We start from the raw sequence: 13,754 nt of genomic DNA, 5'->3' as shown, positions 1-13,754 counted from the left end.
TGGAGAAAGAATTATCTGAATGGCTATTATGAAGACAGAGTTAACTATAAGTAGGTCTCCTGTGGCATTCTGCTAGTTTGCTTCCAGCATTCTGAGCCATTTATTAATTTGTCACAAATACTTTCTTTAGAACAGAAGGCTTACCGAATGTACAATGTCGACCATATCATAGGCTTTAGTAGACTCCATTGGGACAACTGTGTCCAGCTCAGGAACCAAGCGATTACTTCAGACAAAATGCAAAGTAGTTAAAAATGACATGAGTATTCACAAAACCAGATTAATTTCCATACAGAAGACATACACCTGTAACTCCTCCCATTGGGGACTGCTTGACAAGACTCTATCTGGATGCTGGCATCTTCAGCCAAGCTTTCCAAATACAGAGAAAAAAAATTCCTTAGTTTTAACCTGGCGACTTGTGCGTAAGACATAGAACAGCGGTGTGTGTGCGTGTGTGTGTGTTCTTACAGGACTACAGGATCTGTACATCTTCCGTCTGTTGCAGGCTCTGCTGGCCACAGTAGCACAGGAGCAGCTGCTACCAAGAGATGGTAGGGTGAGGGGAGACAGAAAATAGTTTTTACGGGAAAGGGGAGAAGCCTTCTCATTTTTGTCTCCCCAATCATTGGGCTGGACACAGTTGGAGGGCAGGAGGGGGGGGAAGAGAGAGAATCACCAGTGAGAAAAAAGTTGCCTGTAACCATACAAAGCTCCAGTCAACCTGTCTAAATTAAAATAAATAAAATTACTGCTCTTTATATCAGCCCTAAAGCAGTGATGCAAATCCATGGGCTGACATCTTTCCTGTCTGAGTTATGATGGGGGAGCTGGGAGGGACGGGGGACTTCTCTCCTTTGCTTTCCCCGCTGGCCACAAAGTCTTTTGCACAAGGGAGAATACATTTATGAATAAAATAAAACTGGTAGGAATACACAGTAAAATAGTTTGTCATGTGGCTGTTATAATATTTTACTCAAATGTTTCCCTAAAATCATTATCTAAAGAAATCCTTAATTTGAAGAAAAACAACTGATTTTAATTAAATCATGCTAAAAATAAAAGAAGATATACATTTATCAGACTCAGAGATATCAACTGTGCAGAAAATGTTTGGGTATAAATGGCTAAAAAATTCTGCAAGATACTTGGGAATCCAACCTTAAGTAACCTAGAGGATCTGTACAATGGAAACATCAAACCATCACAGGAAATACACAGAGCTCTGGAGTGCTGGAGGAATACCACAGTCTCTTGGTGAGAGAGAATTGCCATCAATAAAATGAACGTTTAGCCCAGGATACTGGTCTTGTTTCAAAGTCTTCTTCAAATCATAAAACTCCAGCAGTTATCCAGAGGATGCTGTTACAATTATACAAGTAAGAGAAGGCTGAGAATAGATGCAGCTACTTTACACAGACCCACTATGCAGAATGGACTAGCTGCTCCAAATATAATATGGTACTATCAAACAAGCCAATTGTAGGCAGTTGTTGGTTAGTTGAGGTACTCTAATCCAGGCAAATACTGGTTTTTATTGAACAAGAAAATTGCAGTAATATTTCTAGGTTATCAAGGATTAATAAAATTACACCTCCAGAATCTGTACGCACCCTTTGGCAAGGGCCTCTGTAATTGGGTCTATAAACCTCATATTGGGCATAGAAAGAGGGGGAGGACAGTTCCTCCTGTTTACAAGCAAGCAGCTTGATCACATCCCCCACGCAGCTGCCAGAACTGCCAGTCATGGAGGCAGGCACCCACAGCTGCAACCAACAGAGTAAACAGGACCTGCTATAAAGGGGAGAGTACAGAGAAGGAAAGGGAGGCAGAAAGGCCAAGGATAACAAAGAAAACAGCCCTGCACCAAGAAAACAGCCAGGAGAGTAAGGGAGACTGCTAGCCCAACAACTGAAGGGCTGAAAGACTTAACTGGGTTAAGGGTCCAGTAATGGACCTGATTGAGGATAAACTAAGGAAGTTCAGTGAAGATTAGCTGAGATGCCTCGAAAGACCACACCAAGAGACAGTGACAGCCTCCCTTTGGGGTTTTGCCTATAGTCCAGACTTTAACACAAACAATGAACTAGAGTTTTCAGAGTGGAACAGAAACAGAATATTCATGGCTGACCAATTGTTTACTGAAGAGAGTCTTCTAACTCCTTCAGTAAATACCAATTTTTATTGGCCTGCGTTCCCATGGGATGAGTACTTTCAACCTAGGAATTATGGCCCTAATCAAAGCTAGTCAATTGGAGCTTTGTTACTGACTTCAGTGAGGATAGAATAAAACCCTATATTTCTCAGCACTGTAAATAAACTCATTTATAGAGGAAACTAATTTCAATAGCTTCTGGACTAATAGGAAACAACTATAACTCATAATTCACATCAGTATTTACTGACAATTTTTCTGGCAAGAAAATATCTGTATATATGATATAACAGGACAAGGATTTAGGCAGACATATTACCTCAGAGAAACTGGCTTAGATTTGGGGGAAAAAGAGCAGTGCTCTTGATTCATAACACTATATAAGAAAAATCATTTAAGATGTCGGTGTAAGTATCCACTGAATAAGTATTAAAAAATATGGATGGTAAGAAACATTGGAGAAATTTGTGGTGAAAAAAGGTTATTTTATGCATATATGTTGGATATGTCAAATTATTAGAGCACCGAGATGCAGTTCATAACCTCATATTACAAACTATTGAACATTTATTACACAGAGATCCTGTGAAAATAACAAGGAGTCCTTGTGGCACCTTAGAGACTAATACATTTATTTGGGCATCCTGTAGTAATCCTTCTGAGGCTTGCTAGTGGAAATGGATCCCAGTCAAGGAAATAGAGAATTCATCTCTCATCTCTTAGTAGCTGCAAGATGATTGGTAGCCTCTCACAGAAAAAAATAAATTGCCCAATATTAGAGTAATTGTTTAAAAAAAAAAAAAACAACAAACCACATGGGATGCTACTGATATGGAAAAATTTACTCATCGAGTTCATACATGGCAGAAGACTACAAACATAACATTTGACAAATGTCTCAGAATGTTAATCAGTATCATAGACTCTCTTGGTTTGTTAATATCAGACAAGGCAGAAATGTCCTCCTGTTTAAGAAAATACATCATCCTGGAGATATTGTTTCTGGGTAAGGAGGTTTGTCCTATAACTTATTCCTGCCTCACAGGAACACAGGATGAATCTCTAAACAGTGACTGGCAAGTTCATTTTTGTAGTGGTTAATACTGTATTTCTGGTAGCTATGAGACAATGATTTATAAAAAACTGCTAAACAAAGTACATATATATAAAACTTCCTAAACAAAGAGCTAACAAAACATGTGCACACATACATGTTGGAAGAGGGAATTAATCAGTGAAGAAGGCAAAAATCAGAAGTCTAGCTGCAAGATGCTCATTTCCTTGTATTCACACTGTCAGAAAAAACATTTGACATTAAACTGACAACAACGTGAGATATCATGTGCAAGCCCCTCACTTACCTAGGATCATGGCATTTGCGAACAGGGGCTGGATCACGATTACTGAGAGGTAGGTAATTAAAGAACTCCCTGAGATTGAGCAAAGCATCTATATCATTCTCAAAGGCTCTGTGTGCGACCCCTGGAGAAAAAAGCCAAAACAATACTACTTTACAAGGGTTCCATTTGGATTTTTTAACACATCAATAAAGCCATCAACCATATCAAGATTTTTGAAGCCAGCAAAGCCATCAAGTGTTAAACTCCAGTAAGGTTGAAGAGTCTGAGAATCATCTAGGAATGTCAGTCTTCCTTCCTTGAGGAGCTCTGGATCACTCTCCTTATTTTTGTGTTTTAAAAAATAGATTTACTACTTTTTGCAGCTCATTGTGGTTGGATACCAGGATGTTGTATTAGACCCAAATGAACGTTACTCATCTGTAACCAGAGTTCTTTTGAGATGGACTCTGCATATACACTCATGCCAGGCTTTGACCAGTACAGCTTGAATGGTAGGACTCTTGCTAGCAGTGCCCACTGTCGCACTCGTGTACTTTCCTCAGACCTCCTCATAGTGAATACAGATCATTGCAAGCAAGGGTATAAAAGGGGCATGAGTGCTCCATTCCCCTGCAGTTCCTTCCCTTCTTTACTTCCAGGTCCTTTAGTAAGCAGGACTCTGAGGAAGTGGGGAAAGGTCGGTGTGGAAGTGTGATTATGTAGAGTTCATCTTGAACTCCAGTTATAGGTACGTAACTTTTATTTCATCATCAAGTGTCCTCTGCATATTCCTACTCATGGGAAAGACTAATGAGGTGTGCAGAAAGTGGTCCATTCTCAGAGAGCAATTGATATTGCTCCTCACTCTTCACTGGTGTATGCCTAGATACTACTGTGATGGATGCACAGAAATGGTTAAGTAGATAGATTCTTAAAGGTCTGCAGTGATACCCATAGGCACCCCTATATACTCCTTTCCTCATATTCCATGCATACCACATTCCCTCCTTCCTATGCTTAACATGCCTCTTCTTCTGCAAATGGACAGCCTACTCTGATCTGGCCCTTATGAAGTCTACAAGGCCATGAGGCCTGTCTGGGCCCATTCAGGGATGCAGTGTGTTCACATAGACTTAACTTTTAATAAGTAAATGATTGACCAAACCAACTCTACTAAATTAGCTAAAGACCCCAGTCCTCACAGAGGCCAACAGAATAAGAGAGTTTTGGAGCTATACCAAGTCTTTTCTGAGATACGATGAGTCAGAAAAAGGGTTCTGAGACGTGACAATTTCTAAGAATGGATAATTGTATTAAAATATTAATAACCACGCCTCCAAAAATCACTTTGTACAACATCCCCTTAGCTTCCCTTAAAATACCTACTCTAACATTGTCTCACACAGACATTTTCACATAGGTTTAATTCAGTTTTCTCAAAGCTAGAAAGGAGGACAAAATTAAGCTTAAAATGAAGAACTAGCTTCAACTTATGGCAACATTTCTTTCTTTCAAAAAGTAAACTTTCACAACCATACTCATTAGTCAGATTTTGTTTAGTCTTTTTTTTTAAGTCATCTCCAAGACAAGAAGTTGCACAGGTAACTTTGTTCCAAAAGAGGAAGAGAAGCATTAGAAGAGAATGAAAAAGGAATGCTGGAAAGGGATGGCAAATTCAGCCACAGATTTGTTACCATAATGCAGTAAAACACTCTATAATCTTGAGTTAAAATGACTTAAAAGACTTGAAAATATATATGAACTCCCCCTCATGTGTGAAAGGATCATATTATTCTTGCTTAAAACCTTCAATGCATGTTTAGTAGTTGCAGCAGAGAATCCTGTGGCACCTTATAGACTAACAGACGTTTTGGAGCGTGAGCTTTCGTGGGTGAATACCCACTTCTTCAGACGCAGGTAGTGGAAATTTCCAGGGGCAGGTATATATATGCTAGCAAGCAAGCTAGAGAAAACGAGGTTAGTTCAATCAGGGAGGGTGAGGCCCTGTTCTAGCAGTAGAGGTGTGAAAACCAAGGGAGGAGAAACTGGTGCTGTAATTGGCAAGCCATTCACAGTCTTTGTTTAGTCCAGAGCTGATGGTGTCAAATTTGCAGATGATGTTTAGTAGTTTGGAGAAGTTTAGTAGTTGTTAGTAGTTAGTAGTTGTTAGTTGTTTAGTAGTTGTTATTCCATGGATATACTACAAAGTGCAAAAATAACTACTGCTATTCAGTGCCCAAAATCCAATACCCCAAACCCCATAACCTTTAATGAAGAATTTCACATGGAGGACCCTAGTGAGAAAAAGTAGTTCTAACATCTACTAACATCTACTGCTGATTCGTTCAGTTTGGAAAACTGGATCATATGCTAACTAAGTAAAATAATCAGCTCTCACCTGATACTGCAGTGTGTGTCTTTGCTCCCCCAAGCTGTTCCTGGGTAACATCTTCATTGGTAACCGACTTGACTACATCAGGGCCAGTGATGAAAAGATAGGATGTGTCCTGAAAAAGTAGATTGCGAAGTGTGAGTTCCAAGCTGCAACAGCACTTCACTGATTATTTAAAAAAAAAAAAAAAAAAAAGGGGTGATTTTCCTCTTCTCTCGCACTTTCCCTAAAGGGATATGAAAAAAGGTGAAACAAAAGAAATTTCTTCAAGGTCTCTGTTTTTTGTTTTTTTTTTTAGAGTCAAGATTAATTAAGCAATATATTTAATTGAAAAGCCCCAGAAAACGTAATAATTTCCCACAGATTGTGTGTTGTTAATTTGGATAGGGTCCTCTGCATTCTTCATTAAAGACAGAGAATGAAGCCTGAGACTGAATCCCTGGCTTTAAGTGAAAAACAAAACCCAAACCTAATCCAAAGGCTTTTCAGTGCCTCTACAGTTTTGGCATTTCCTCACATCTTTTATTTTTGATTTATTGACCTGTCTACACAATTTCTTTCTCAACTTATGCAGAAAAATAAATTTGGGACAAAAGTTCATTCTGGTTTACACACAATTGCATCAACAGTGCAATGATTTTATATCTCAAACTAAGCAAAAGAAAACCTTGTCAGTAATAGACTAGATTTTGGAACAGTAAAATACCTGCGTTTTCTGTGCAAGCCACACAAAAGTTTCAACTAGGAAAACTGCCTAATTGTGTACGTGTATAGCCAGCTTCAATACGTCTCTTGTATAGTCAAATGTGCAAAGCACACCAACAGAATGGACATGGTCCTGGCCCTCCCCAGATAAGGTGGGAAGGGATGGGATGGGGAGAGTGTGGGGGTCTTGGGCTAGGGACAGCGTCATGTGGCGGGTGGTCACAGGGGTTACTCCCCTGACTCCCAGCTTCTCCCCTCCACCAAAATTTCCCGACTAGTTGCTGTCCTGGCCCATCAGGGTAAGCAGCTGGCGTGCCGAGGCACTTTGTTTACTTAGGTTTACCTCCGTGCTTGCGGATGCTCAAGGTAAACAAACCATCTTGGCCCACCAGCGGGAGCCAAAGTTTGCTGACCCTTGAATTATAGAGTCGGTTTGTGAACGGGTTATAAAATTTTTCCATTTTTACTTATCCATTTTGCGGCGGTCGGCGTATAAACGAACCAGCTTATGATTGAGTATATATGGTACATTTTTTTCTTTAATATCTTTTAGTTACTAGTGATCTTAGATGTAATCAACTCCCATAACAAGTGTCTGTCTGCAGCCCTTTACAGGGCCAAAATTCTGCTTCTGGAAACACTGAGGGAAGCTTGGGAGATCTCTCCCCTTCCCCATCTCCTGAAACCCAGCCCCAACAGACCCCACCCAAATAGTTGTCTCTTCCCTGGCCTTGCTTCACTCAGTGAGTTGCCACCAGCCTGGGAAGATTCCACATCAAGCAGTCCCTGAAAAAAGGAGATGGATCAGATCTTCAGAATCCAACTGGGAGGCCGTGATTACTCTCAAAGGCAGGTCTGATTTCAGTGCCATCGAGTCATATGAGATTTGTGCCTTTTTTTGCCTTTTTGTAATACAGTAACTCCTCACTTAATGTTATAGTTATGTTCCTGAAAAATGCTACTTTAAGCAAAATGATGTTAAGCAAATCCAATTTCCCCATAAGAATTAATGTAAATAGGGGGGTTAGGTTCCAGGGAATTTTTTTTCACCAGACAAAAGACATTATATACATATTCAGTATAAGTTTTAAACAATTTTAAACAAACAAATTAATACTGTACACAGCAATGATGATTGTGAAGTTTGGTTGAGGTGGTGGAATCAGAGGGTAGAAGAAGGTGGGATATTTCCTAGGGAATGCTATACTGCTAAATGATGAACTAGCACTTGGCTGAGCCCTCAAGGGTTAAGACGTTGTTGTTAATGTAGCCTCACACTCTACAAGGCATCATGGACTGAGGCAGGAGGGAGGAAACACAACAGACACACAGCAGTGGCTGCAAACACTTACCTGAGGAAACTGAATATTGATGAACCCATGCTTTCCCACTGGAGTGTGCCACTCCCTCCCTCCCTCCTGATGGCGTATGCACAGCTGCAGACTTTCCACGCGGGGGTGGGGGTTGGTGTGTGTGTGTGTGAGAGAGACAGACAGACAGACACACACACACACACACGCACGCAGATGAGCATTTCTCCTTTAAGTATGCTGCCCTTTTAAGTAGATCAGCAACTTACTTCAGACACAGCAGCAGCTTCCAGCAAGCTCCCTCCCTCCCGAGCCCTCTCATGTCCCCCTCTCCTCCTCTGTGGAGATGGGGTATAGGAGCAGGGGGAGGAGGACACCCTGACATCAGCACCCCTCCCACCGCACAGCAAGCAGGAGGCTCCCGGGAGCAGCTCCAAGGCAGAGGAGGGGAGAAGCAAGGCAGTGGGAGGAGGGTCACCTGAACTGCCTACACACCTACTTATAGGGAACTTAGGGGAGCTGATGGGGGGCTGCTGGCCCACCCTGGTTCCAAGCCCCCACGAGGAAGGGCTGCTCTTCCAGAGAATCCTGCAAACAATGGACAAAGCAGGCAGCCAAATACATTATAAGGAACAATGTGCAACATTGTTCTTGAATAGATCAGCAACGAAACGATGTTAACTGGGACGATGTTAAGTGAGGAGTTACTGTATATAATGGAAACTTGGAAGTTTTTGAAAAGTTCCTTCTTGTTTTTTTTTAAATGTAAAAATACTCAGGACTTGTTTCCCTTAGAAGAATTGGTACAACTGATTGAGAGGGGAAATTATTGTTATTTAGACTGTTTAAATCTCTGAATTATATAGCTATTTTAGGGGGAAAAACAACTATTTGAGAGAAAAAACTTTCTTTGTCTAAGATTCAGCATCCCAACCCCTTTATTTAAGGGCTGCAAAAGCTCTCAATCTACATCCAACAGACCCAAGGAAGATAGTATATTTCCAATGCAAAAAATAAGCATAAAACTGCTTTTTGGGGAAAATATTAGTGTTCTTTATTTAAAATATGGCATAAGGCCATTGCTAACAGCTCTTATATGAATGAAGTTTCTGTAGGGGATTCTATTTCCTAAGGGTTCCAAAGATGAAAGGACATCCATGATTCTAAATCTAGATGAGATTGCTCCATGTTATCAACAGATGCTGCATTCTCACTGCGTTGGTCTTTTGGGGTGCCCAAAACTGTGAATAACTTTGTTACCCCTCTGCCTCCAGCGTGAGACTTGATGGTGCATAACTGGGTGTCAGCTGCCTGACAACAGCCTGCTAGCCACCCAAGCAATGTCCTCAGGGCAATGCTATACCTCACTTTTCTTTGCAGGTTAACAGTAGGTGCATCCCACTCCCTGATCTCCTTTGAAACATTCCCCTGTGATATCCAGCCCATCAGTGGCTACTCACAGAAATACCAGGTTTGCTATTCATAGGGGACAGTGTACACACCAGGTTGTTTGATTCACTGACAATCAGCTCCCGTATAGCATCACAGCTCTTTCACTATAAATCTAAGTTTGTCACAAAAGGCTATGATTTATGAGTTCATAAGTATACTGGAAGCAGAAGGATGACTTATAAAACGAAATCAATACATGCTTTTTAGAGACTAAATTTTAACATGCTGACCATCTGTCCAAAAGCAGTCTCATCTTGATGACTGGTGAACCAAAGAAGGGTAATGTAATTAATGCAAATCAACTGGGCTTACAGAAAACAGATCCTGTCACACTAACTTGACATTTTTTTTTTAAATGAGGTTACATGTTTGGTTGATAAAGATAACAGCATTGATGTAATATACTTAGCTTTCTGCAAGGCATTTGACTAGGTACTGCATGGCATTTTGATTAAAAAATGAACATGGTACACATTAAAATGATTATAAACTGATTAATTGATAGATCTCAAAATTTAATTGTAAATGGGGAACTGTCATCAATCAGGGTATGTTTTCAATGGGGTCCCATAAGGACTAGTCCTTGGTACTACTCTATTTAACATTTTTAATCAATGAACTGGAAGAAAATATTCACTGATGAAGTTTACAGATGAGACAGAAATTGGGGGAGTGGTAAATAATGAAGAGGACAGGTCACTGACAGAGTTTCATCTGGATCGCTTGGTAAACTGGGCGCAAGCAAACAATATGCATTTTATTATAGCTAAATATGAATATACAGTAGAACCTCAGAGTTATGAGCACCTCGGGTATGGAGGTTGGTCATACTCTGAAATGTTTAATTCTGAACAAAACGTTACAGTTATTTTTTCAAAAGTTTACAACTGAACATTGACTTAATACAGCATTGAAACTTTACTATTCAGAAGAAAAATGCTGTTTTTAACCATCTTATTTTAAAATCAAACAAGTGCAGGAATAGTTTCATTTCCTTGTCAAATATATTTTTTTTAATTTAATCCTTTTATTTTTTTATTTTTTTTAGTAGTTTACATTTAACACAGTACTGTATTATTTTTTTTTTTTTTTGGTCTCTACTGCTGCCTGATTGTGTGCTTCCGGTTCCAAATGAGGTGTGTGGTTGACTGGTTCAGTTTGTGACTCTGAGGTTTTACTGTATATATATTTAGGAACAAAGACTACAGGCCACACTTACTTATAGATGGGGGATGCTATCCTGGGAAGAAGTGACTCAAACAGATATGGAGGTCCTGGTGGATAATCAGCTGAACATGAGTTCCCACTGTGATGCTGTGACCCAAACACCTAATAAGGCCTTGGGAAACAAACAAGGAAAACTTAAAATAATCTTTCTACTCCTATTCATCTCTGTATTTGGACTGGTTCACTGCTGGAATACTCTGTCTAATTCAGGTGTCCACAATTCAAGAAGGATATTGATAAACTGGAGAAGCTTCAGAGAAGACCCATGAGATGATTAAAGGATTAGAAAACATGCCTTCTAATGATAGACTCAAGGAGCTCGATCTATTTAGCTCAACAAAGAGAAGGTGAAGAAGACTTGATTACAGTCTATATCTACATGAAGAATAAATATTTCATGACAGGCTCTTTAGTCTAGCAGAGAAAGATCTAACACGATCCAATGACTGGAAGTTGAAGCTAGAGAAATTCAGATTGGAAACAAGTAGTATATTTTTTAAGTTGACAGTAATTAATCACGGGAACAATTTACCAAAGGTCATGGTGGATTCTCCATCACTAACAATTTTTAAATGAAAACTGGATGTTTATCTAAAACATCTGCTCTAGGAATTATTTCAGGGAAGTTTTATGGCCTGTGCTATACACGAGGTCAGACTAGGTGATCACAAAGGTCCCTTTGGCCTTAAAATCTATGAATCTCACCCAAAACTTGCTTGCAGCATTTCCAACTAAGGCTGGTTGGGATCCCATTTTCATGATTGTAATCAAACTGATTACTTTCTCAGGTGCAGGACAAATGGGCGTCTTTTTGTCTTTCCCTCTCAAGGTTATTGTTTGTCCCCTGGTCAAGACAACCTTTGTGGTTTATTCACTGGTTTGCTGACTGCATAGTGACTTCACATCCTCATGATGACATTGTATGCAATTGGGGCTTCCATTGTGTTGGCTTACAATGCTTAATTTACACATGAAACAGGGCAGACAGGTGAATATATCCTTTGTCTGGCAGAAACCTGTTTGTCAGCTATGCCTTGATTCAGACATTGAGGAACATATTTTATAGTTTTTTTCAACACACACATCTCTTCTTACACAGTATTTGTACATACATTTCACAATGCTATTAATGACCTGTGTGATTGTGGCTTTTATTAAAGACCTCACATGACAGTCTTTATGGACAAATATTATGAAAGCAGTGTGCTAGGTGTAGTGAATTTGTCAGGCTTGTTAGGAGTTTCTGTTACAGAACAGTGAACCCTTTACCAGTTGGCACTGAGGGATTCTTAGGGTCACACTTACCTTCACCATGAATGTGAAATCTGTTAAAGCAGGCGAATAGACTGCTCCACCAGCACAGGGACCCATGATGAGGGAGATCTGTGGGACTACTCCTGAGCACAGAACATTTCTCTGCAAGAGAAAAGAAGCAACCAATTATAATAAAAGTCTCTTGATTCATAAATCCCTGAAAAAGCTTCTAATAGTCACATGTCAAAGGGAAGGAAAAAGCAAGACATAAGATTTAGAAAGATTCCACAAGAATACCCAATGACAGGCAGGAGAGGAACATATATTTTCTCAAATACACTAAATTTTACAGTAAAGAAATGAAAAGGGAGAATGCAGACAGCTTTTCTGGATGTGAGGAACGGCTAAAGAGTTTTCTGTGCCATCCTTTCTTTTAATTCTGTCTTCTTGGCATGCAGGATCCACATACCTGTATTCTGGACAAAGCTCAACCCTTCACTATACTATAGGACCAGCTGTTTTAGTCACTAGCAACCTTCCCCCGCTGACAACCTCTCCCTGCACTACCACTGTACTGGCATCAATCCCTCCACCACATAAACCAAAACTTGTCACCTCCTCAAAAAGCATCATCAATATTTTCATATTGGTATGGGGCACTAGCTGGGCTCTGCTGAAACACTTTCAGCAGAAACCCTTGGGTTTCCACATTTCTCATTTTTTGCATGAGCACTAAAAGCCTAAAATCGAATGGGCATACGAGGTCTGCAGGAGGAGGCCCAGCTCTGACACACTGTATGAGGCCTTTCAAAGCAGGGCTCCTATCTGATAGTAAATCTATTGAAGGGCTGGATGAGTGGGTTATATTGGGTGGGGTATGGTGGCAGTAGACAGTGGAAAGCAATGTATGTATGTGGGTGGGCCAGGCTGTAGCTGCAGGTAACAGGAAAAGGAGTAAAAATTTAAAAAAAGAGGACACACTGAATTCTGCCACTCTAAGGCTACGTCAACACTACACAGCACTATCAGCAGAGTGTAGGGTATTTGTGGCTATATGCTGCAGTGAAAAGAAGGCTGCATCCACACTACCGTGTGTCAGTGAAGAGCTCTGGCAAGGGGGAGGCAGAAGGGAAAGGCTTCAGCAGTTCTCCATTGCCAGAGCCATTTCCCCGCAGCCTCCCCCTATCCAGAACCTTTCCCTTGCAGCAAGTCTTTCTCTGTGGTGAGGAAATACTACAGCAGAGGGGAGATAACAGAGTCATTCCCCCTGAAGGAGAAGGGTTACAGCAGTGGGGAGTTGGCAGAGCCTTTCCCACCAATGGCAATTCTTCTAGTCTTAGAAATAGAGATGTGCACCAACCCTTGACCCAGGGCAATCAGGAATCTCAGCATGTCAGTGGTTTTTAGTTACATTCAAATTCCTGTACTGATCATGGATTTAACACTGATAACTTATTGTTGATGGCAGCATTCATGCCTATCCAGAATAGGACACATCATGAGCTGCTCTTACACTTTTCAATACTCAGATGAGCACTGTGGATTACGATTAGTATTTGCAATCTCATGTTGAATTGTGTTATGACAAGCTGTTCTTTCTAGAGAATCCCATTGTATGCAGTAATTTCATCTTGATAGTAATTTTATGTTCAGTGGTATCTGGTTCGATGGTACATAGCAATTTCATTTCTATAGTGGTGGTACATTTAATGGTTTCATGTTCAACTCAGATACCACTAAAAACAACGAGAAGCCCTTGTGGCACCTCAGAGACTAACACATTTATTTGGGCATAAGCTTTTGTGTGCTAGAACCCACTTCATCAGATGCACGGAGTGGAAAATACAGGAGCAGGTATAAATACATGAAAAGATGGGAGTTGCCTTACCAAGTGTGAGGTTGGTCTAATGAGACAATTA

General features: G+C 40.3%; 1 protein-coding gene across 1 annotated transcript in view; it reads right to left on the bottom strand.

Moving 5' to 3' along the window:
- The window catches only part of PCCB (propionyl-CoA carboxylase subunit beta), an 83,292-nt gene that overhangs the window by 31,021 nt on the left and 38,517 nt on the right, over window positions 1-13,754 (bottom strand). Inside the window, exons 6-9 of the mRNA XM_032778793.2 lie at window positions 11,887-11,997; window positions 5,894-6,002; window positions 3,517-3,637; window positions 145-226 (exon numbers count right to left, since the gene is read on the bottom strand). Of these exons, the coding sequence (XP_032634684.2) occupies window positions 145-226; window positions 3,517-3,637; window positions 5,894-6,002; window positions 11,887-11,997 (423 nt within the window). The remainder of the gene's footprint in view (window positions 1-144; window positions 227-3,516; window positions 3,638-5,893; window positions 6,003-11,886; window positions 11,998-13,754) is intronic.

This window comes from Chelonoidis abingdonii, chromosome 8 (genome assembly GCF_003597395.2).
Source record: "Chelonoidis abingdonii isolate Lonesome George chromosome 8, CheloAbing_2.0, whole genome shotgun sequence".
Classification (NCBI taxonomy): domain Eukaryota; kingdom Metazoa; phylum Chordata; order Testudines; family Testudinidae; genus Chelonoidis; species Chelonoidis abingdonii.
This window is presented reverse-complemented; position numbering and strand designations above follow the sequence as displayed.